The sequence below is a fragment of the Coffea eugenioides genome, chromosome 6 (assembly GCF_003713205.1).
Source record: "Coffea eugenioides isolate CCC68of chromosome 6, Ceug_1.0, whole genome shotgun sequence".
NCBI classification, from domain to species: domain Eukaryota; kingdom Viridiplantae; phylum Streptophyta; class Magnoliopsida; order Gentianales; family Rubiaceae; genus Coffea; species Coffea eugenioides.
This window is the reverse complement of record NC_040040.1, coordinates 18,185,979-18,208,515: the sequence shown is the minus strand read 5'-3', so window position 1 is coordinate 18,208,515 and position 22,537 is coordinate 18,185,979. Positions and strand designations below refer to the sequence as shown.

Sequence of the window (22,537 nt, the reverse complement as noted above, 5' to 3'; positions counted from 1 at the left end):
TTTAAATGTTGAAGTCAATTAAAAGACTTGTTTTCCAGCATATCTAATCGTTTGCAGGCTTGAGCTCATCATCTGCTCGTGCAAGTTCATGCAACTTTGACCTTGAGCAAATACACAATCGCAATCCAAAGAGTTCTTGAATAGGAAAGTTTAACTAATATAAGATAGCAACCGGCCTCCATATATTGAGCAAGATATAAAGGTAGGGCTACTCTAACACCATTAGAGTCTCTGAATCATTGGATGTGGATTCAGTCTTTGGTTTTTTCCTTTTGTGACATATATCAACTGATAACCTGCAAAAGATAGGGTAAATGGCTAGAATTAATCCCAAAATAGCCACTCCAATTGTGCAGACAACTAGCATAAATAAGGTAATAATATGCTTGTGCAAACTCCCACAGTCCACACCATTTTCCTTATATTGAGTGTGAAGAACGCTCTTGTCCTTAAGATTCTCAAAGAAAATTTGTCGGGGTAGGGTATTACGAAAGGAAGTTAATCATGGATTATCAATAAATCTAAAAGTGATTCAATCTGGGTCGATGCCCGAGTAGTTATTGGGGATAGACTGTAAATTTGTTGGCAATATATATGTCTACGCTGGTTTAAATCCAGCTCGGCCCAATATTTTGCCCAATTCACCAATCCAATCTATCACAAGAGGGTATAACCCTCTATCTTTTATAAAGACTCGATATGGAGATACAAAGAATAAAAATCTCCTCTAGATCTCCTTTTTTGGCTGGGATTGTAGTTCAATTGGTCAGAGCACCGCCCTATCAAGATAGAAGCTACAGGTCGAGCCCCGTCTAAACTGATTTAGGATCCTTTGAAAACTAAAAAGTGTAAAATTTCTAAAATATAAGTTCAGAATGCAATGTGAGAATGAATGAAAAGATTAGAAATCCTTCCTACATTTTAATAAATGGTAATCGGTTGCTTTGGAGGTCCAAATTCAACTTATCCATTCATGTATTTGAGTGTATGATAAAATTCTTTCATTTTTTTTGACACATAATCATGATAGCAAAAATTGTGTATTATGCTAAAATAACCAGAGGTGTATCCACTGGACAAATGATGCTATAGTCTGCCTCAACTACAATTTATATTATCTAACAGACAAACACGCTGAAATATTGCAAAAACCAATTTCATGAATTTTTCTAACAAAGTCAAATTAGGCTTTGAAATAATAGAAAATATTATTTCTAAGAAGAAGAGAAGTCCAGTAAATTTACCCCAAGCGCAATGAAGTGTCTGAATTTCCATCTTTCTCTGATCTGCAGTCACAGACTGTGCTTGAGCATACACCAGAATTCTTCCTTCCAAGTTGACCATTTTCTCGATACAACCTTAAGCGATACTCCTCAACCTACATGAATTTTGCAAATACGAAATTAATTAAACCCCAAAACCTTAATTAGTGTCATATACAAGAGTAATGCCACTAATTCTTTAACACTTTTTTTTTAAATCCTACCTGTTCACGAAGAGCTTCATTTTCTAGCACAACCTTCTGTTCCTACCATCCACATTCAAAAGAAAAAGGGAAAAGAAAAGAGAAGAATGGAAAAATGAAATCCATTATTAGCGAAATAATATTTGTCGTTTTATTGAATAAACCAAGTAACGTACAATTTAAGAGATAGGTCTTCAAAAAGGCACTACTGCTATAACAAAATTCTTGCAGATGAATTAACTGAGTGCATTCTCAATGGAAAAAGAATTCTAAAAATATGATAATGTAGGTTCAATATGCTCAAATATGGAATGCGGGGGCAACCAGGAAAGTGCTACATCAAAATAATGTCCTCTGCCTTTTATATATCCATATCCACCTATTGAGTGGTTGAAAGGAATATATTCTTTTTTTTTTTGGGTGTTAACATTTTGTGGAAAGTTGCCAAGACTTATAGAGTGCAAAATGCACAAAAAAGTGTAGTTTTCCTGCCTCATGAACAAAGAGTGTACCTGCAATTTGGATTTTTCAAGCTGCTCCAGCAAGACCTGCTCCTGCAATACAAAGGAAACCTTGATCAACGCCATCAGACGAGATTGTTTCCTAACTAGTCCAATTATCAAGAATTGCCTAGAATTGTGGACATTCTTGATGTAGGCACGTTGCCAAAACTCAAGATCAATGCCTTCGAGAAATACCTTCCTGTCCTTAACAGCTAATATCCCTTCATGCAACTGATGCTCCAGGTGCTGCAACTCCTGAAAATTCAGCCCTCCAAGTTCCTTGCCCGTCATTTGACTGGAAAAATCCAAATGATAAGAATGAGCATCCCAACTCCTGTGCATATAGGAAAATGTACCCATATTTTTCTATGTTTTGCAGCCCCCCCCCCCCCCCCTGCCCCTCTCCTTTGTTATACGGATTCCTGAGATTATAGTGGTCTGTTGGTTTATGTCAAGAATGAATTATGTATGTGAAAGAGATCTTACTGTGTAACATCGTACCAATATTTGCTAAACAAACGGGTCCAATCAAACTTTTTTTTGAGTGAAAATTTTTCTTTTCATTATTGTGTTTGTTTAGATGATCTTGAAGTTTAAAGATGATTAATTGGTTTATATTGTTTTCAGAAGAATTGTACCATTTTGAACTTAGATGCATCAAAAGCAGAGACTTACCGCTGCACCAACTGTAGCTTCGCAATTTCAGATTTCAAAGCATCTGCCTGAGGCTGCGGTTCATTCTAGGATATAACCAAGAAGAAGCAGATCGTGTTAGTCACATCCCATTTGTTTATGAGCTTAAATTATGAAGTTTCTCAATATTAAGAGCTAAGAGAGCTCTTTAAAATACCTAAAACCTTTGAAGAATGCCTTGCCACTTTAAGGCATCATGGTGAATTCAAGGATTTTTAACTAGTAATAACTATTAATTTTGAACTCGTAAAGTTGAATTATTTTACATGTTGAGTCGAACTATAGCAACTATTTATATTACTATTGTTTAGACCTGAATCCTCTATCTCACTTCTTGTACTAATCTCTATTCCGTTACTACTTTTTCGCCACATGTTATACTACATGATATGTTGACAATAACCGCAATAGTATTGCAATTAATCTTATATGTACAATAAGAGAGTAAAAGCAGATAATCTAAAGCCCATTTTTTACTACAATTATCAAGTACACCTAAAACAAAGAAATACATAGCACTGTTTAAGAGGTATTGGCAAATCATAAATGCAAAATTTACCTCTGTTTTATTCTCCATTGTAATAAGCTTTGAAGATTCTGGATTGGTGTTGTACCTCGCAAGAATTTGCTCCATGCTTCGAAACAAAACACAAATGCATGTAAGAAGAGCAGGTGAAAATTTTATTTAATAACCACTAATCCTAAATATCAGGCAGTCCAAAATACATAAAAAGAAAAAGAATTTACCATTTACTTTTCTGCTAGTATTGCTTTTGCTTCAAGAATTTTGTTATTTCTTTCTTTGAGTTTGTTTTGTTTAATCAAGAAACCTTTAATCTCGTGCAAGAAATTTGGCGGAAAGAAAATTAAGAAATGATTCGTTGTGGCCCAGAATTCGCAACATCACATCCGGGCAACGGGGGCCCACACTCAGTTTCGGTCTCTGTTGCTTGGGTCAAAGGGTTGGGCCATAACAAGGTTGATGCATCGCTAGTCTCAACTTTATGTTTCACTCTGGGAGTGGTTAACTGGCCCATCCCATTTTTCAGTAGATTGTCCAATTGAACCAGTGGATGTCCATGTTGGCCATGTAAATTCTTTCCTCGAAATTCCTAAATTTCAAAGTTTATAGATAATTTTCTTATTTCCAAAAAAAAAAAGAGATAATTTTCTTGGTCAATAATTATGAGCTAGTCTAGACTAAATTTAATGAAACTAGGAATGATTTCATTAGATAATTAATTGAGCTTCAACGGATCCTTTATCTATGTTGTGTACTTGGCCCCTTTTGTTATTTTTTGACCTTTTGACAAAAATGGGAGAGAAAAAGATGTACAAAAGTAATTTTCAAAGTCTGTATTTGCATTATTTTTCTCGACCAATGAGAGTTTAGTCAAAATTTTAGTCAATAGGTTTGGTTGACTTAGTTGGACTGCATGCTTTTCTCTTAATAGGGTGTAGGAACTAGGAAGAGTATAAAGTATTGTCACAATACTTCTTTTTTTTTAGAGCGAGATTCCAAGTTTTCTAATGTTCCTATCAATTAAACTTATGACCAAAAGAATAAATTAAGGCCTATATGTGTCCTAACTTTCAATAGCTTGTTGTTTGTAGGAGGATAGTAGTTGAATAATTGATTTACTCTTTAAAAAAAAAGACAGTGCTTTCTAGAAATTTAAATTGACCTAAGTATTTTTTGAGATTTATCAACAGCTTGAAATATTTGGTTTTATATTTACACATGGTAATATTTACGCACGGTAATTTACTACAAAAAGAAAAATCAACAGCTTGAAATGAATCCAAATTTGGATCTAGCAAAAATTGCATTTGCTACTTATTTTCTTAAATATGACATAAGGGAAGAAAAGTCAATAGGTTAATAACCATTCCTCTGTAGGCAGAAAGAGGAAGAAAAGAAAATGTTGAAAACTGATTCATGCCTCAGCAAAAAAATGAAAAAAATTAATGCATATGAATTGACAAGTTTACTTGAGCAGCAAGGTTTATATCTCAAGAAAAAAAAAACATAAAACAGCCGCCATCTATAAATAATTAAATACAAAAGACCATTCTCTAGAGTTTTGCATTTTCTTTATTTTTTTTTCTATAACAAACAAAAGATACGGAAACTGAGGTTTCTATCCAAATATATTGAATCTGAAAATATTGTTTTATCACTCCTTTAAGCCTTCTTTTTTTTTTTTTTTTTCATTTCCATTGGAGAGTTGGGCTTAGAGGATATGTTAATTCACAGCCATAAAAGGTCCAAAAATCCGGTTCTGTGTATATTCAAGAAAATTTTAATTCATAGAATATATATAAAAAAAAACCCAAAAATATCAGATAAAAAAGAAAAGAACAAGAACAAGAAGAAGAAATGAAATCTAGGCAAGAAGGCTTATGATCAAGATCACAAACATACCGAGTACTGGCAAATTCATAAAGCTTTCCAGTGCTCGAGAAAACTATAACGCCAACCTCTGCATCGCACAAAATAGCCAACTCCTTAGCCTTCTTCAGTAAGCCGGCGCGGCGTTTTGAGAAGGTGACTTGCCTGCTGTTGACGTTCTCAATTTTCTTGATCTCAATTTTTCCCCTCCCCATTTTCTCTTCTTTGGAGATTCTTTTCCCTATGATATCAAGAGGGATTGTTTTCTATGGTTTTCTTGAATATGATATATAGAGATAGCCATGTGTGTATATATAGATTGTAGCTTTTGGAGAATTCAGTGGGGTTTATGTCATAGCTTTCTTTGGTAAGTCTCAATTACACAGGTCCAATGGTGGAAAGTGTAACCAAATATAGAAGAAAATATAGAAAGGAAATTATGAGTTTACTAATTCTAGCAAACACCTTAATGTGGTATTTTGCATTTACCTTTTGGAGGGGACTTTACCATTTTGGGAACATTGCCAATAAAATGGAACGTTTAGTATAGCATGAGGATACGAGACGTGTCTTTATCTATCACTCTTTTTGTGTTTGTGTGGGAAAAAAGAGAGAGATGGGGTGTGGAGTTAGGAAATTGAGGAGTTAAAAATGAAATGAAACGTGCATTATATTGGATGTTTCCATTGAGGAATTGGAATGGAATGGTTTACTTTTTATATGTGCTATATTAACATTTGAATGGACATTTGTAAAAGTGGGCTTAGCCAAGAAATGGAAAATAAGCAAAAGGGAGAAAGAAAGAAACTACTTTTCATATGTTCGTTTTTAACATTTGATTGGACATTTGTAAAAGTGAGCTTAGCCAAGAAGGGGAAAATAAGCAAAAGGAGGAAAAGCAATAAACAAAGATAGAAAGATAGTAATCGATAACCGTAACCTATGGATAGCAAATTTGGGTTGAACTCATGTCTGGCTATCTATTTCTATTGCTGGTAATTCTTCTTGATAGTTCAATATATTAGACGTTACATTCTCAAATTGAAGGTCTTACCTTTCAATTTGATCGGCCCAAACTAATATCTACTCTCCTGTAAAGTTTACTATATGAAGCACAATTGAAAGCAGACAACATCAATTTGCACATCACAAATTTTGCTGATAAACTTTTTGCATGGAACTGCAATATGCTATGAGCTAGAAAATTTAAAAATAAAAAGTGTATGTGTCATATTAATTGAATAATCCTTTTAATGCTTTTCTCCCTGGTTATTCATTTGAAGGCTCTCATAACTTTGATTCGATTCTATTATTTTAACTTGTTTTCATTGCTTTTTTTGCACTTTTTGTTTTAATTCCTTTAGACATGGTAAAACAAAAATGTTGCTCAATCTAATTTGATTTGTAACAGAGCCTTCCTTTCATTTGGTTGTTTTGGCGGCCATCTAGAATGTTACGGTTATCGTAGTTGTTAATGGGACATCAAGAACAATAGTTAAGGCAAATCACTATATTTTACTTGTACAAACATTTGCCTATTCAGCTCGTATTGAGAAGACTCATCCTTTATATGAAAGCTAAGGACAGCTGACTTCATTTTTTTTTTCTTTTTTTCTAAATTCAAGATGATTATTCATGTTTCTAGGTATAAATATTTTCGACATTAAAGGAAACCATTTGAGAAATTTCATATAATGTATTTATCAAAAAAGAATGCGATAATATGAAATTTTGTGATGTTGTATATATTTTGAAGACATATCGGTAGCAATATATATTGTACAAATTCAATAAGTATAAATTTTTGACAAATAAATAAGGATTATTCTTATACACGACGACAATATATATACTACTATTTTTTAATGTATATCACATATGCAAAAAAAAAAAAAATTCAAATTTAATGTGGGATTAAGTGGCATGCATTCAAGGGTACTAATGTATATGCTATCAATATACAATGTTAATTCAAATATAATTCATAGTAAAACTACACGAGACATGGGAATAGACATATATAGCATTTGTGTAGGGATTAATTTCGAGCATTTATATATTTTGGAATTGTCTGCCGAGCTTATAAGTGTGGCTTATTTTTCCATCATTTCATTTAAGAGTAAATTATTCGGATGACCACTAAACTTTTGCAATCGTCGAGTTTTGGTCACTGAACTATTAAAAGTCTAGTTTTGACCACTGAAATGCATAAAATTAAGACTCGAGACCATTCCGTTAGATTTAGTCGTTAATTATGCCAGATCTAAGTATCGGCGTGATTCCCAAGACAAAAAAAGGGGCAATTTAGGAAGTTCAAGAGGGAACATTATTCAAGGGGCAATTCAGAAAGTTCATCGGGAAGAACAACTTTGTAGACAAATCCAGTATTCCCCCTACCAAACTCATTGAACTCCTTGAAACCATTGGTGGCATCCTTCAGTTCTGAAAGCCGGAACACTTGGGCAATCACAAGACATTGGACCACACACGAAAGAGGATTTGGATCACCATTGACTTCAATCTCCTGCTCAGGTTTGCCAATGCAGGAAGCAAAATGTATCATTTTTCCTCCTCCTTTTGCGGATGTGACGCGGGGTAAGAGGTATCAGCCAAGTAAAATCAACATGAATCCTGAAGCAGAAGACCCAATTATAAGTAGCAATTCACGCAATTGATGTTGGTGCTTCGGCTTCATCTCCGGCGAAAATTGGAGCCCATAAATATCCCAGCAAGAGTTGTTCTGGCAGAGGGAGCAAGCCGTGCAAACGTTGTCAGCATCCTCAGTACGAGCACTCGAAGTGAAAAAATCCTACGGAACAATTTTGCGCACAAGGAGAACAAATCTTGAGATCTTTCCAAACACACTAGTTGGTCAGATCTAGCTCATTGAGAATGCTGGCGTTAAAGGCAAATTTTCCTTCACCATAAGTAGCAGGGCTGCATAATCCGGGACTGCATAACTGCAACGGAGGATCATAATCTAAAGGTGGAGTACCATTTGCAAACCAACAATCAAGTACTAGATTAGCCTCCCTGATGCCGCAGGTAACAAAATCTGTGGAAGCAAGGGTAAGAAAACTAGAACTCTTTGGAGACCAAGACGAATTAAAGTTCCCCCAGCATTCAAGTCCATGATCATCTTCTTGAATCCCACAAAAATGTTTTGCTCCAGCTACCACCGAAACTAAGCGAATCCTACCTGGTAGAATGCCAAAAGAATCATTATTACCCCCATCAATTGCCTCCCTGATTTGCCCCATTCTTTTGTCTTGGGAATCGCACGAACACTCAGATCTGGCATACTTAACTATTAAATCTAATGGAGTGGTCTTGAATATTAACTTTATACATTTCAGTGATCAAAACCAGACTTTTAATAGTTCAGTGGCTAAAACTCGACGATTACAAAAATTTAGTGGCCATCTGGATAATTTGCTCTTTCATTTAATCATTTTGTGCATTAATTTGCTTATTCTATATAGACAACATCTATTCAGTCAAAGCAACCAAATTAAATATTTAACCCTTAGCTTTGACCTATATCTTGTTTATCACCATCATATGAGTATTGACACCTCTCCCTCTTTCTCTCTTTTGATATAATGTAGTTCATAAACAACACTTGTCATTAGCAATTAACCGCTAAATCACATTGGCAATAATTTTGAAGTATGATGCGGAGATCAACCCTCTTTTTTTTTCCAGTTTACTTATCAAAATTGCAAACGACCAAGTCTGTAGTCCCTTTTTAAATTGTTGATATTGGTGACTATGAACTATGTTGATATAAAGAAAGAAGAAAATAACCATTAAAAACATGAAAAGCCAAAATAAAGAATTTGGATTAAATAGAGTTTTTCATAATTTTGCTTTAATATTTTTTAGCCTTACAAAGATATGTGCTTCATTAGGCATAACTGATAAAATAATTTAAAGGGATATTTTGAAATACAATATCAAGTTACGCAAGCAAAACACTACAAAACTAAGTTCAGGAAGACGGAACATATAATTTTAGGGAGCTTAAATGTTATTTGTGCAAATTTAAGATACATTAGTTAGAAGGCATATCCTATGTGTTAGCACACTAAAAAGGTAAACTGATTAAAGAAAAATTGAAAATGGAGCGAAAGTCATTAATATCTCCTTACTAATTTTGTTCTAACGATTAAGGTGAAGGAAATTACAAAAATAAATAAATTAATAATCAACATTGTACCCACTTTGCATAGAGTTTATATACGGTTTAGATATAGACTTTGTTTGGTGGTCTATGGCCTGTAACGTAATTTGCCCTTACATTAGCATGTCTCTTCGATATGCATTAAAAACTTAAGTAAAGATTTTATTGGAAAATAAACCAAGTTTATAAGATTTTTAATTAAATAAACCAAGTTCAGAAGAATTTTAATTAAATAAAACAAGTTTAGAAGAATTTTGACCAAAGTTTAGTAATTTCATTTAGTGATTCATGTTTTTACAGTGTACTTGTTCACCAATTTCAGTTACAAATAACGTATTAGCTGCAACGGTTTTTCTAGGAAAGTTTAGAAAGCTCGTCAAAAGTTGATAAAAACTACTTTCAGGTATTTTGTCTTGTGAAACCCAAAAGTAGACAATGATCTTTTACTCATTCAGTTCGCTCAGAATAAAGCCAAAGCCCAAGCCTGTATCTCAATAAGTTTAAAAGAGGTCATATGACCCAAAACTCACGTAGATCTGTTTACTAATCAGCATTGATAATTACAGACAATTAAGTGTATAAATTTCAAGATCACATAATAATAGATTGAATATGTTCCAATATGTAATTTATATTTTACTCACAATATTGAATAAGTTTATTATCATGATGCCCGGTTGGGTCTAGAATAATACTCGACTCTTTGACATGAGTTTAAAATAATTAAGTTAAAGAATAAAAATGATAAAAACACGGTATTATGACAAGTTGATGACCTGTTAGAATTTGATACTTAAAAATTTAAGGCGGGGGCTAAATCCATACAATCAAAATCTACATCTATTGCGCCAAGATGCAATGTAGCTAGGGGTGTTAACGGGTCGAGTTTAGATTCGGACCCGAGTCGGATCCTGATCTGTTTACTCTAATAAAAAAAATGTGTAGGATACGGAATACATGATTCCGACTCGTATTCGACCTAGATCCGAACAATATATTAATACTTATAAAATATAAATATTTCTAAATTCATTCTTTTATCAAATTAACATTTTAGTAATGACTTTGTAAATTGATTTGTAATTAGTTTTGGATTGACTATTGCGAGTTATTTGTGATTTAACTTTTGTAATTTGATTTGTTTAAATTTGGAGATTGGATTTATGATTTTGAATTTAATTTTGAAATATTTAAATTTGGACCTTTTAGACCCGAATCCGACCCGGACTCGGTTCCGGAACTCTAAGATCTAGACCCGTCAGATATACAGGTCGGATCTGAGTCTACTACATAAAAACGGGTTTGAGTCTGAAATTTTCAATTCCAACCCGAACCCGACCCCGACCCCGACCCGTTGACACCCCTAAATGAAGCCCACATCATTTGTGGTTGATTGTAGAAACTTATTCAAATGCCAACATTAACCCTTTTTTGTGTAAATAGAGGCACCAAATGATACCCGTTCTCTCATACTGTGTCCTTTCAGCTAATAGCCTTATTAAATTACTGTCATGATCATCATTTATCTGGGTTTATAAAGAGTACTCAGTTTTGTTAGTTGCAATTTTTTAAGAAAATTTTGCCATTCTAGTGTCTTTGAATATTAACATTTTTAATTTTTCACTTGATTTAGATATATCAAATAATTACACATTTAGTTGGTGGAGTCACTATAGCTAGTTTGATCAGAAGCTTAGTGTATGGTAGAAATAATTTTTGCCCAAATTGATACATGGGAATAAATTTGCCCTATAGTAATAATCACTTCGTGCCATAAGTCTCTAAAAATGTAATGGTATTGATGTTCTTGATAGTTTATATATTTGTCACTATTAATCATTTTTGAACTTTTATAGTACACTGATAATGGGATTTATTCTTTATCTACACCTACTTATGATATGAATTACTAACATTTTATACTTATCAAGTGCTGTAGCTATGAATATAGATTGAGTCAGTTTTTTTAGGAGAAAAAAATGAATATGAATTGAGTCAAATATAACAAAAATAAATATTGGTAAGACCATACAAATGGAATCTTTTTTTTTTTTTGCCACACAAAAAATAACCGTAGATGGATCATATGATAGATTTAGGGTAAAAAGTAGTCACAATTTAGATTGGAACCAAATTTATTAACTTAATTTTATAAGAGAAATAAAGATACCATTTTTAAAGTGAAGGATTAAAAAATTAATTTAGTAAAATATAAATGATGTTTTGAATGATTTTAACTTCTTATTATTTACTCGTGTATAGAATGATTTAATGCAATGAATCTTCTATTCCATTTTTGTACCACTCTCTATCGCAATTTCTTGTTCCCTTCCCTGTGAGATGTCTCACATTTCATTATTCGTTGCGATAACAAATTATATTCCTATTGTAATTCAAATCTACCAATTTAGCTTATCGTCCAAATTCAATTTGGCCTTGGATTTCCCTAAAATTTCGGGCAATTTGGCTGAAACCTCCAAATTCAATTAGGCCTCTGATTTCCCCAAAATTTCTTTAAATAGCTATTGTTGCGACTCTATTGCACTCCATTCTAGGCTTTTTCTGAACTCAAACACTTTTGTTCCTGGATATCTAGCATCAATTTTCCTGAAACACTAGCAAAATCCAAATTCTAAGAAGAGTTTTTGCAGATTGTGAAGGAATTATAAGAGACCCTTTGCCGGAGATTCTTCACTGCTGCACAAGGAGGTCTGTGAAACTGATCTTTCTCCTCCTCTTTTTCCTTTTCTTTGAATTGGTCCTGATTAATTTAATTTCCGTGCACGTCGGTGTGGTGGTTGTGTTTCTACTAATCGGATGAAATCTGATAAAGCACCTTAAATCCGAACTTTAGGTACCATATTACTCAGATTTGGTTACTGTACTAAATGTTTGAATATGATTCTCTAATATTTACTGATCGTTGTGAGGAATTTTTTCAAATTATAGGCTAATCAATAATGCCAAAAAGTATTGAGATGGAAATCAGTGGAAGTGTTAAGTGTTGCTGTCTTGTAGATGTGAAGAAGCTCTCCAAAAGGAGAAGACATGTGAAATCTACAAGTCCATGTCCGACAAGTTCTGAGGATGGCTGTTTTCCTGACTGGTTCTTGATGGAAGTTCTCTGCAGGCTTCCTGTTAAGGTCATCTTTAGGTGCAAATGTGTCTCAAGATAGTGGTTTTCTTTAATCTCAGATCCTTCCTTTGCCCGTTTCTATAATGTCTATCGGGCTTCGGCCTCAACCTCAGTCTCAGCCTTAGCTCTCTCAAAATCAGTGCCGTATTGCCCTCCATGGGTCTTTATCTACAAGAGAATATCTATTGACGGTAATTCTAACTTGTCCCAATTTCCTGTGGACAAGTTGTTGGAGATTATGTATTCTCCTGGTAACTCGACTTCCCCTAATTATCATATCCTTCATCTGCCAAATTCTCAGGAAGGTAAAAGGGGAAAAGTATTTCATTCAAGTATTGACAACGGGTTCGTGCTATATAGTTGGTACCAATATAACGACAATTCTGACAATCACATTCGTGAATACTACATTTGTAATCCTTTAACCAAGCAATGGTTTTCCCTTCCTCAACAAAAATACGGCTCCAGACTAGTTAGTGCAGGGTTCATTACACAAGTTGAAGCAGGAAGTTTGAAAAGTTATAAACTAGTGTTAATTCATTGTTCTCCTATGAAACAAAATTTCCTCGAATTTGAGGTATATTCTTCTGAAATGGGAGAATGGGTTGAATATACTGTTGACTCCAGATTCAAAATTCAAGTCTCGCCTCGCAAGAAGCCTGTACTTTTGAATGGCTATTTGCATTGGAAAGATTATGACCTTGGAGTTATAGCGTACGATCCTTACAACAGTCCTAATAAGTTCCGCCTCATCAAATTTCCATCTAATGTATACAGGAAAAATATCAGGGGAAGATATAGTTCAGTTTCTAGCATGTGTGGTGTCCATCAAGGATATCTCAAGTATTTTGAAGTTACTCATCCGTGTCATCCACAAAGTGGATTTACACATTTCAAAATATGGGTGCTTGAGGACTACAGTTCTGAGCGCTAGCATTTGCAGCATGCAGTTGCAAATAAAGACATTGTAGTTGACACTAATTTGTATCACCGTAGTGCTAGTCCCATTCTTGTATGTTTCCATCCGTATGATGCAGAAGTTGTTTATTTGGAATGGGGCTACGATGTGGTCTCATACAACATCCGAACTAGGAAATTGGAAGCATTTGGTATTCCTCATGACCCTGTAAAGAATTGTCGGTTTATTGATGTTGGGTACTGGTTGTGCTTCCCGCTTGTGCTTCCACTTTGGCCAGTCTATATTCCACTTTCCCTAATTCCTATGTGTAGGAGGAGCTGATGCTTTTTAGACCAACTCATTGCTCTTGACTGCACATAATAATATTTTTAACGGATTATTTATGCTTGAATGGACTTTATTTATGTCTATCCTGAATTGTGTTCATCTTATAAGGTTAAAGACTGTTCTGCTATTTATGCTGGTGATGATATGACCCAAAAGAGAAACAGAGAACACCTGCCTGGTGCAACTGTTTATTGTGGTATGGTCGAGGTATCCACCAATTATCTTATGTTCGTGGTGAGTCGTGGTTCTCTGATCAAAGACTACTGTACAGTGTGTATGTATATATATACACACAGAGGTTGAGTTCATTAATTGTAGCCAAATCAAGAAAAGCATGAGTTGCTCCGGTTCACAAATTGAGGTTGAAGAGCTATTGCCATGCTATGATGGATTCTCAGTGAAAGACTAAATTTTTTCTCCAGCATGGATTCTCAGTGAAGGACTCGTTCTCACCAAGTGATTTGAGGGACATTCATTGTCTAACCTAGACAAAGCAGTTGCTCTGCAAGTAGCTTCTAAGATGGGGCAGCATTGACACTTATGACATGAGCAGAAATTCAAATAATGAGACGTCTGATGTCGTGAATTAGTGTGTAAAAAGAAAGACGTCTGATGCCTAAACCCACAAAATTATTTTATCCCTTTCTGTTGTAAACATTTTTCCGTCTTCTAAATGATAATCTAGCTCTATTTAATGCACTGGAATTCCCAATAAACTGCTTATTGTAGACACTGTCATCAAACAAAACTCAAGCAAGTCCCAAATAAAGACTATCACAATTGCTCAAAGATAGTTCAATAAGTAGAGCCAATAACTGTTATTGAGCTTGAAGAAATCCAATGAAGCTTGCAAGTAGTTGTGTGCGGATACTTAACCATTATATTTCTCATTTCAAATTATTTTCGTAAAAAACACCTCTCTAATATTGGAGAAAATAGCACTAGATTGCGGTGCTGGAGTCGAGGTCGCTGCTATATAGCTGGCTATTCATAACTTTGTTGACCAAATGCCTGTAAGAATTAAAAATAGACAAATAAAACATGAAACTACCAACGAAAATAAGGTTATATTTTCTCGTGGGCTTAGCCAAAATATCCAAATCTCAACTACTTCATACGAACTTGGATAAAGAATTATGTACCTAAAGATCTAGATGTAGTTTTCAAAAGGATTGGGGTACTTTCACGGATAGATATCGTTCTCCAAACAGTATGTAGCATATAAAGCAAGGGAATAAAACAAAGAGGACCATGTATAGAATGTAGGCAACCGTATATATAGAACTAGGAGGCATAAATCGCACGATGTGCGTTAGAATGATCAGAAAACACGCCCAGTTAAACATAGATTCATGAAGGTGAATAATAATCTGTATAGTTAGTTAAGAATAAATATTATTTGATAATGACTACACGTAGAGGCTTTTCCCACTTATGATAGGCTATCATTTTTTAGGCTTTGCTTACCCAGACACCCCAAACTATCACAAGTGTTGTAGTCCACACACACCAGGGAGAAAACAAGCTTTATTGGCTCTCGTAGGGGGAAAAAAGAAAGAAAAATGATGCAAAGATATCTTTGGTAGTCATTATAGTAGCAAATTGGTTGTAATACATATACTCTTACAACATGTTATCTAGCACCAGTACACCATAAACCTAGCTGAGAGTACATTAAGTCTCCTCCAGGGTCCACCTCTAACATATACACACAAACAACACTAAAGCAGAATAACAGAGTCAAGAAGATCAACATAAGGCACTATTACAGGTAAACTCATGCATGTTTTCTGACCAATTTTGTTCTCTATAAGTTTCAAGTATCTGGTTCCTTAATTCCACGACTTTGACATTCTAATGTATTTGAAAAGACATAATACAATGGGAAATGAAATAGGATATGTCAAAAACACAAGTTTACCATATCTGGTGAGTTGAAATGCGAAAAACAAACTGAGATATTGCATATGTAAACAAAGTACAATTTTTCCTCGGAAACTTCTGTGACAAGGAATAATACAGCCTAAATTACCGAATCATTATTTGGGTTCAGCGAGTGACCAATCCCTTTGAAAATTATAGGTGTCTATTGCACATATTAAAAAGAACATTCAATTACTTGAACAAGCTAACTGTGAGAAGTTAAGTTCCCAGTGATCAAATGCATAAAGTCCAATGTGAAGGGAATGAAATCTAGTATAGAAGGAAACGAATTAAGCCACAATAGCCATGATATCATCGAATATGCAGATGTTAGAACCCAAACACCACTTAAGAAGGGAACTCATAACTGATGTCAATCTTTTCTTTCCCCAAAAAGACTTCAGATTGAATAAGCACATCAGAGGCAATCAGTGTATGATCTCTTTTAGTCTCTGAGACAGCACAGCTTGTGTGGTCAGTAACCACAGCAAAAGGATATTATGAGATGGGACAATCAGTAGAGGGTGCTTCAGCGCTAGGAGCTATTTCTTCCAAAAGCCCAACGAACCTCACCTTTTATACTCCAACTGGACTCCACAAGAACAAGACAAAACATTAGTGTAGCTGAGCTTCAACTAAAATCCAGAGGTGTTTGTTGTTTTTTTAGGAGGGGGAGGGAGGGAGGAGGAGGGAATTAACTGTGTTAAAATAAAAAGAGGAGACAACCAAAACCAAACACAAAAAAAGAAAGCAAAAAGAATCAGCATAAATGGCCAAGTCTTTAAAGCTTGTAGGATCAAACTCGGACGGCAAAGAACTGTTTCCCTGTTCATTTAGCTCCTCGACAACAGTTCGTATACTTATTACTCATTGCATCGTAAGGCCATTAGTTTGATATTGTTCCTCAATTTCTATATCATGTCTAAACAAATAAGATTTTTTTCCTTTATATATTTTTTGGATCTTTCAAAAAGTTGGACTCTCCACATTTTACTTTTCTTATCAATCGATTTTTTCATGAAAAGAGAAGATAGAGCAAAACTACCAGTTGAGTAAAGCGATTAATCTTCTCATGAATGTGAACAATCTCCATCAGCATTTGTTCAGAGCCAACAATGATGCTGCTCTCACCCTTAGGCATGCACAACTTCCCTTCCACAAATGCCAACCACATGGCTTCGAAACATAGAGAAACAGAACAAAAAATATCAAAAGTTATGCTTCTCAATTTATAAAAATCATAAGCTCAAACAAACAAAAGGGAAAATATCAGCCAAGTGACAACAATGCTCAAAATATTTGAAAAAGATCTCCCGTACAAGAATTAAAGTCACTGCATTTTTCAAATGATTTTTAGAAAAGCCAAGATACTAAAATCTCAGGGAAAAACACAAGCCAACCACCCAAAAGTAAGGGCCCCTCTCACAAATTTTCTCACCACCAAATTGATGAAATAAAGAAAACAAACATGTTAGAGGATGCTCTGTAACAAAATGAACAGAAGGAAGGTTAAATAATGTTCTAGGTATTTTAAATAAAGTAGAAGTATGGAATAGAATACAACATGCATAACCATATTAATTTTCAAATTTAGCATTTTTTATGCTGAAAAAAAGAATATAAAGGTACATGATGACAAAACTACCTGTGAAGGAACCAATATTACCTTTGGGCTATCTAGGCTTAAGTGTGGTTCTTGAATCTGCTTGGACCCATCAAACAAGCATTTGTAGGGCAAAAAGACTATCTACAACTCTACAATTGCTTCATATCTACAATAGAAAGAAAGGCAACACAACTTTTAAAAATAAAACAGGAAACTAGCTGAATAGGGAAGCATTGGAATAGATTATTCAAACAGAGAAGAAATAAAGAAAGAGACAAACCTAAATACAAGTGATTCTTCCTCATGAAACACACCCCCAAGTCTCAACTGCCACCAACCAAAAAATTCAAACATTAAAATACAGAAAATCAACCCAAATAGTCACAACATAGACTCTTAGAAAAACCTTCAAACCCAGTTAACCATTCAACCTTCATACATATTAGTTTCTTAATTAAAAATAAATACACAAGATTATAGCAAGATAGAAAAGTATTTCACAGGATTCAGGGTTATCCTCTAGACTTGCTTCAAAAGTTTCATCTTATCAAGATTCATTAACAAATCATATCTTTTACACCATTTACCCTAACACTTTCCTTATGAGTTCAAAATTTTCAAAAAGAAACAACTTCCACCATAGTTTCACAAGGGCCTCCTTAGGATCTATTCTGATTTTTTCAAATAGATCACTTTCATATTTTTTCCAACCAATAAAAATGTGAAATAACATATCACCCGCTTCTGACAAATTCATAATTACAAAATACCCCTCAAGATAACTTGGTAGTTTAAACTTTATAAATAAAAAATAAATTGAACACATAAATCCAATGCTCTGGAAAAAAAGGAGGAAAAAAGTACTTGTTGCTTGACAGTGGCATAACCTGAAATAATCCATCTTTCTTTTTGGGATTACTGCTGCTAATAGAGCTATTAGGATTATTACAATCAAACCTACAATAGTAAAGTTTAAGCACTCAATTTACAAAAATCACCAATAATAAATAAAGGGCACTAAATGAAAATGATCAGATGGTGCGTACAACAATCCACAACATCATGCAATGTATTAAAAAGTTTAATACAAAATAGGAGCAACAGGTGAATTTGACTCGTATATAATAGAGTCCCTAATTATATTTTTCTAGCCTAAAAAAGCATAGAAAGAAGAAAAAGTACCATTACTAAAGATGTTTAGAGTGACAACATTACTCTACTCAAAGTTAAGATTACAAGCTTAGTGGAACTTTAGCAAGACAGAAAGTACATAACATACAGCATCAGCAAAACAAAGCACACACTGAGGAAAACAACTGCACAACTTGTAGATTGACAAGAAGATAATCAAGTAGGTCATTGACACTTGACCGGAACCATAACAGATACCTTGACTGACTCCAGTGGACTAAGCTTTGTACACTCATCTCTAACATCTTCCTCCAATTCAAAACGTAAGTTCTCATCAGCCTATCAAAAATAGGAATTTGCAACTTAAAGCAGATTACGAGCCCAAAAGATAATTTAACATAGCAACTGATAAACACTGTAATCAGAAAAGCAAAAACGAAACAACTTCAAATGTGATTAGACCCAACAACCAGGGCAAGGTCAAAATTCTCATCCAAATATTAACACAACATAAATAGCCTAGAAAAGCTTTAAACAGTAAAACGTCTCCATCTTTTGGTATAATAATTAACCTAATTAGAAATTTCCATGATTCTGAGTAACCATTTTAGTTCTCCCTATAGAGATAGATTAGGTAATATCCAACAATTGTCAAATAACGATTGCTAAATTGAGAAGCTGTATTTAAGAACAGAAGGAGGAGAAGATGTGCTCTTAGCAGTATCTTGATTTCAGCTGGGGTGAACATATACTGCAGAATTACAGTGGCTGGAATCAATAATTTGGCATCATCTTTACCACCTAACAACAAAAACAAATAAAAAAAAATCCAATAACATAAAAGTGACTTCAAGATAATCAATGATGCAGCAGGCAAAAACGAGAAGCATTTTACATAAAGTTAATATGTGCAAAAATATTGTTGCAGCAATGTCCATAGAATTTGGTGTAGTCATGTTAGAATTGACTCGAAGTGCTACGCATAAATTCAATATTCTTTACTTTTCCTTTTTGTTAGCTCGTTGGGTAACACAATTCACTTTGATTACGATACCTATATTCAGGGTCTTTATAAATTGTGATCGTAAGCTTAAAACAAGTGATAAGTGAAAGAGTCAAAAGCATGCAATAGCAAACTTATACTCCCCTCTTTCCTTGCTTCCGGTGCAAACGGAAAAGGGGGAAAAAAAGATACCCCAAAACTAAAAAGAAAAATTATCTGGAGAAAGAGCAAGAAGTTATAATTTTCTGTTTCTCAAATATGTCCATAAGAAAGTAAAAAATGTGAAAGAAAAACTCTACCCCAGCCAAGCATTTTCTGTTCAAGGTGCTGGAGCTTTTTCTTCTTTCTCTTATCCACTTTCTTTGGTAAGAATGTTTCCCTTGTGAAATCAACAAAGGGTTGTCAAATCAACATGAAAAGACACGTAAATCTAGCACAATCCAGCATCCACCATTAAGCAAAAAAGTTTATTGTTTGATATATATATATATGTTAATTGAACAGTGACTGTGAATATAAATCCTATGCATGAAGAACTGTTGTCAGGAGGAAACTTGCCATCCAGATATATTATGTATTACCTTTCTGCTTGAACCTAGCTTTTGTAACAGACATAGGAATTTTGCCACCAGTCCGAAAAAGTGTACCATCCAAAATTTGGATTGCCAAATCTACTAAATGCACAGCAAAAAGAACATAAGATCCATGGCTAAAAAGGATACAGAATTTAGTGATACAAATTCCAACAGTACCTTTAAAAAGGTCACAAGTGCATCCCCTTTCTGCCTTCCACTTTCTTTGTCAATATAGATCTTTACACGAGACTTCTTCGTTTCAAAATCCTGTATGTCAGAACCATAGGAACTTGTCAAAGAAAGTTGCATGAAGCATCTCATGTATCTAAGCACCACAAGACAAGATAGATATAACAAAGTATAACAAGCAACTTAATAGATATCTATGCCAAGCAACAAAATTTAATAATTATCCTATAAATAGCTGGATAGTTTAGTAGCCATTGCTTTAAAAACTCACACAGATGCAGGTTAAGGCACAAGGTTGAGAGTAAAAGGATGTATTTTACTTCATTTGAGAATGATTAAGACAATGGCAGAGAAGTCTCATCTCCTTTATGATTCCACATTTGGAGAATACTTCTATAACCTGCACAAGATTTCATGTTGGCCACATCCATAGAGGAAATATAAGATGCTAAAACAATGAAAGGTTCTAAACCAATAAAAGGTGTATTGAAATGCTAAATTTTCGTTTTGAAAATTCACTAGAAATACGAGAAACCAAAAGAACTATATTACTCGCTAACCTTATCAACAGTAACATCATCTGGCATGTGTGTTAACTTTCAACTCAAACCAACTGTCAGGAGGCTTATTTGCTTCCTGCAAATGCATAAACTAAACTTAATATGTTGCCATAAAAATGTGTATCTTCAATATCACCACATAATAATCAAATAAAACGCCCAGTGAGACGTATTCATTATAGATATAACACTAGCATCACTAACAAGTAACATCTGAAGTAGTTATGTCAACTAAAATGGTAGAAAATTATAAACCACCCCTAAATGTTTAACTTTAAAGTTGTCAGATAGAAGCCAATACCAAATCTAAAGGAACCCAGAGAGAGGAGAGAGAGAGAGATAAAGGAGAAAAACTTTTTTCTCAGCGATTTTCTCAAGCAACTTTCTCTTGCCATTAGGCTTTGCTTCCATAGTATCACTGGTACCCTTGATTTTTTTCTCTATAGGGAAATCATCAGCTTTAATAGTTGGAAAAACTTCCTCTTCTTTAACAAAAATCATATCATCTACCCCATAATTGGCAGTATTTTCCGAATTGTCTTCCTATAACAAAGACAAAAAAAATTAAAAATAAAATGGCATAAAAAATGCAAAGATAAAGTGCCAATTCGTGCTAATAACCAATGAACAAACTCAAATGCGAATCTGAATGATGCCGCAGTTTCTCTGCCCAAGCTTGTTTAGGGTTTACCTTCAAACCAATTAAAAATCCACCAGTCTCAAGATGACGTCCTTCCCATCTTGTTTGCAGAGATACGAAAGTACAACAGCAAAAGAGACGGCACCTGCACAAGCACAGAGCATACCATCCACGAATCTTTTCGAAAGTTCATCTACGATCATGCAGGAGAAAGGAAAAAAAACAAAGAAGAAATGAGAGATGGAACGTTTTGGAGAGAACAAGAAACGTAGAGGCGGCAAAGTTTCTAAGAATCGAAAAGAAAGAGAGAACTGCGTGGTCTCAATTCTTTACCCTAGATACCTAGTTTTAGTTTTGACAAAAAACGATGCCGCTTATCCTAGCATGTGACCAGCACGAGAGCCGATGAAAACATGTACTTCAGACCTAAACCATTCCTTGGCTCTTATACTATTTATGTTAATGAACCCAAGAATTTGGGGCTTCTACTTGAAAGTTTAGCCCAATCCGCTCCATAGGCTCCAATCCTCTCCATAAGCTTTCTCAACCCCATCCCCTTGCCCCAACCCAATGGTTAAATTGGCCGAATTACCCTGATGTCCAAATTTTTCCGTCCAAAGCAAGTTTACAACTGAGAAAAATCAAGCAACTAAGGTCAAAAACTAATCGTGCCCTTTCCTTTGCAAAATGCGGAGGCTTATTGCCCTGTTGATGAAGAAACAATCAATGAATTACTAGTTACGGAGGATGATTACATGGTGAGTACAGGCTACTGGCTGGTGCCAGAAAACAACATACGCAGACACACAGCGATCAGTATCATCTATCAAGTATGATATGATGAATGCATTTCATTAATTTGTATTTTCCACAATCAAGAACTTTTTAGTATTCTTGGTTTGAATTTATTAACCCATCCTCTGCTGTCCAGAACAATACTTTTCTGAATATGTTGAAGAAACCCAGAGAAAATTCTTCAAGAAATCTGTTTATACTTCAACTTCTTTGAGAAAAATACCAAGAGAAACATTAAAAAAGAAAGAAAGAAAGAAAGAACCCATTTGATCATGCTTTTGCGTTTCTACAGAAAGCTGCGGCTTTAGCCGATCTTGGGGAAAACAGTGAATATCTTCCATTTTTGGCACTCAACTATTACGATCGCTACATGTCAAGAGCTGAGCAAGGATATATGGTAAAATTCCACTCTCGCGATACCTATTTTCAGTAGTGTCAGTCATCCCAATGACTATTGCTGATCATAACTGTTAGGATCCAAGCGCGGAATATACAAC

General features: G+C 34.5%; 1 protein-coding gene and 1 pseudogene across 1 annotated transcript; both read right to left on the bottom strand.

Annotated features, from left to right (window-relative positions):
- Nucleotides 1-208: 208 nt before the first annotated feature.
- LOC113773744 (MADS-box transcription factor 23-like) lies at nucleotides 209-5,268 on the bottom strand. Its single transcript, XM_027318361.1, has 8 exons — nucleotides 5,087-5,268; nucleotides 3,221-3,296; nucleotides 2,644-2,696; nucleotides 2,164-2,263; nucleotides 1,978-2,019; nucleotides 1,487-1,528; nucleotides 1,245-1,378; nucleotides 209-296 (listed from the first exon to the last, which is right to left on the bottom strand). Exons 1-8 carry the CDS (start codon nucleotides 5,266-5,268, stop codon nucleotides 209-211), a joined length of 717 nt encoding a protein of 238 aa, XP_027174162.1.
- A 12,020-nt stretch (nucleotides 5,269-17,288) lies between these two features.
- LOC113773742 lies at nucleotides 17,289-21,798 on the bottom strand (annotated as a pseudogene).
- Nucleotides 21,799-22,537: the final 739 nt, after the last annotated feature.

Excerpts from the sequence above, each read along its gene's own strand:
- LOC113773744 (XM_027318361.1), bottom strand. The coding sequence starts at position 5,268 with ATGGGGAGGGGAAAAATTGAGATCAAGAAAATTGAGAACGTCAACAGC. Across the intron at positions 3,297-5,086 it reads TATGAATTTGCCAGTACTCG|CATGGAGCAAATTCTTGCGA; the intron begins GTATGTTTGTGA and ends TTTGTTTCGAAG. Across the intron at positions 297-1,244 it reads GACACTTCATTGCGCTTGGG|GTTATCAGTTGATATATGTC; the intron begins GTAAATTTACTG and ends TATCTTTTGCAG.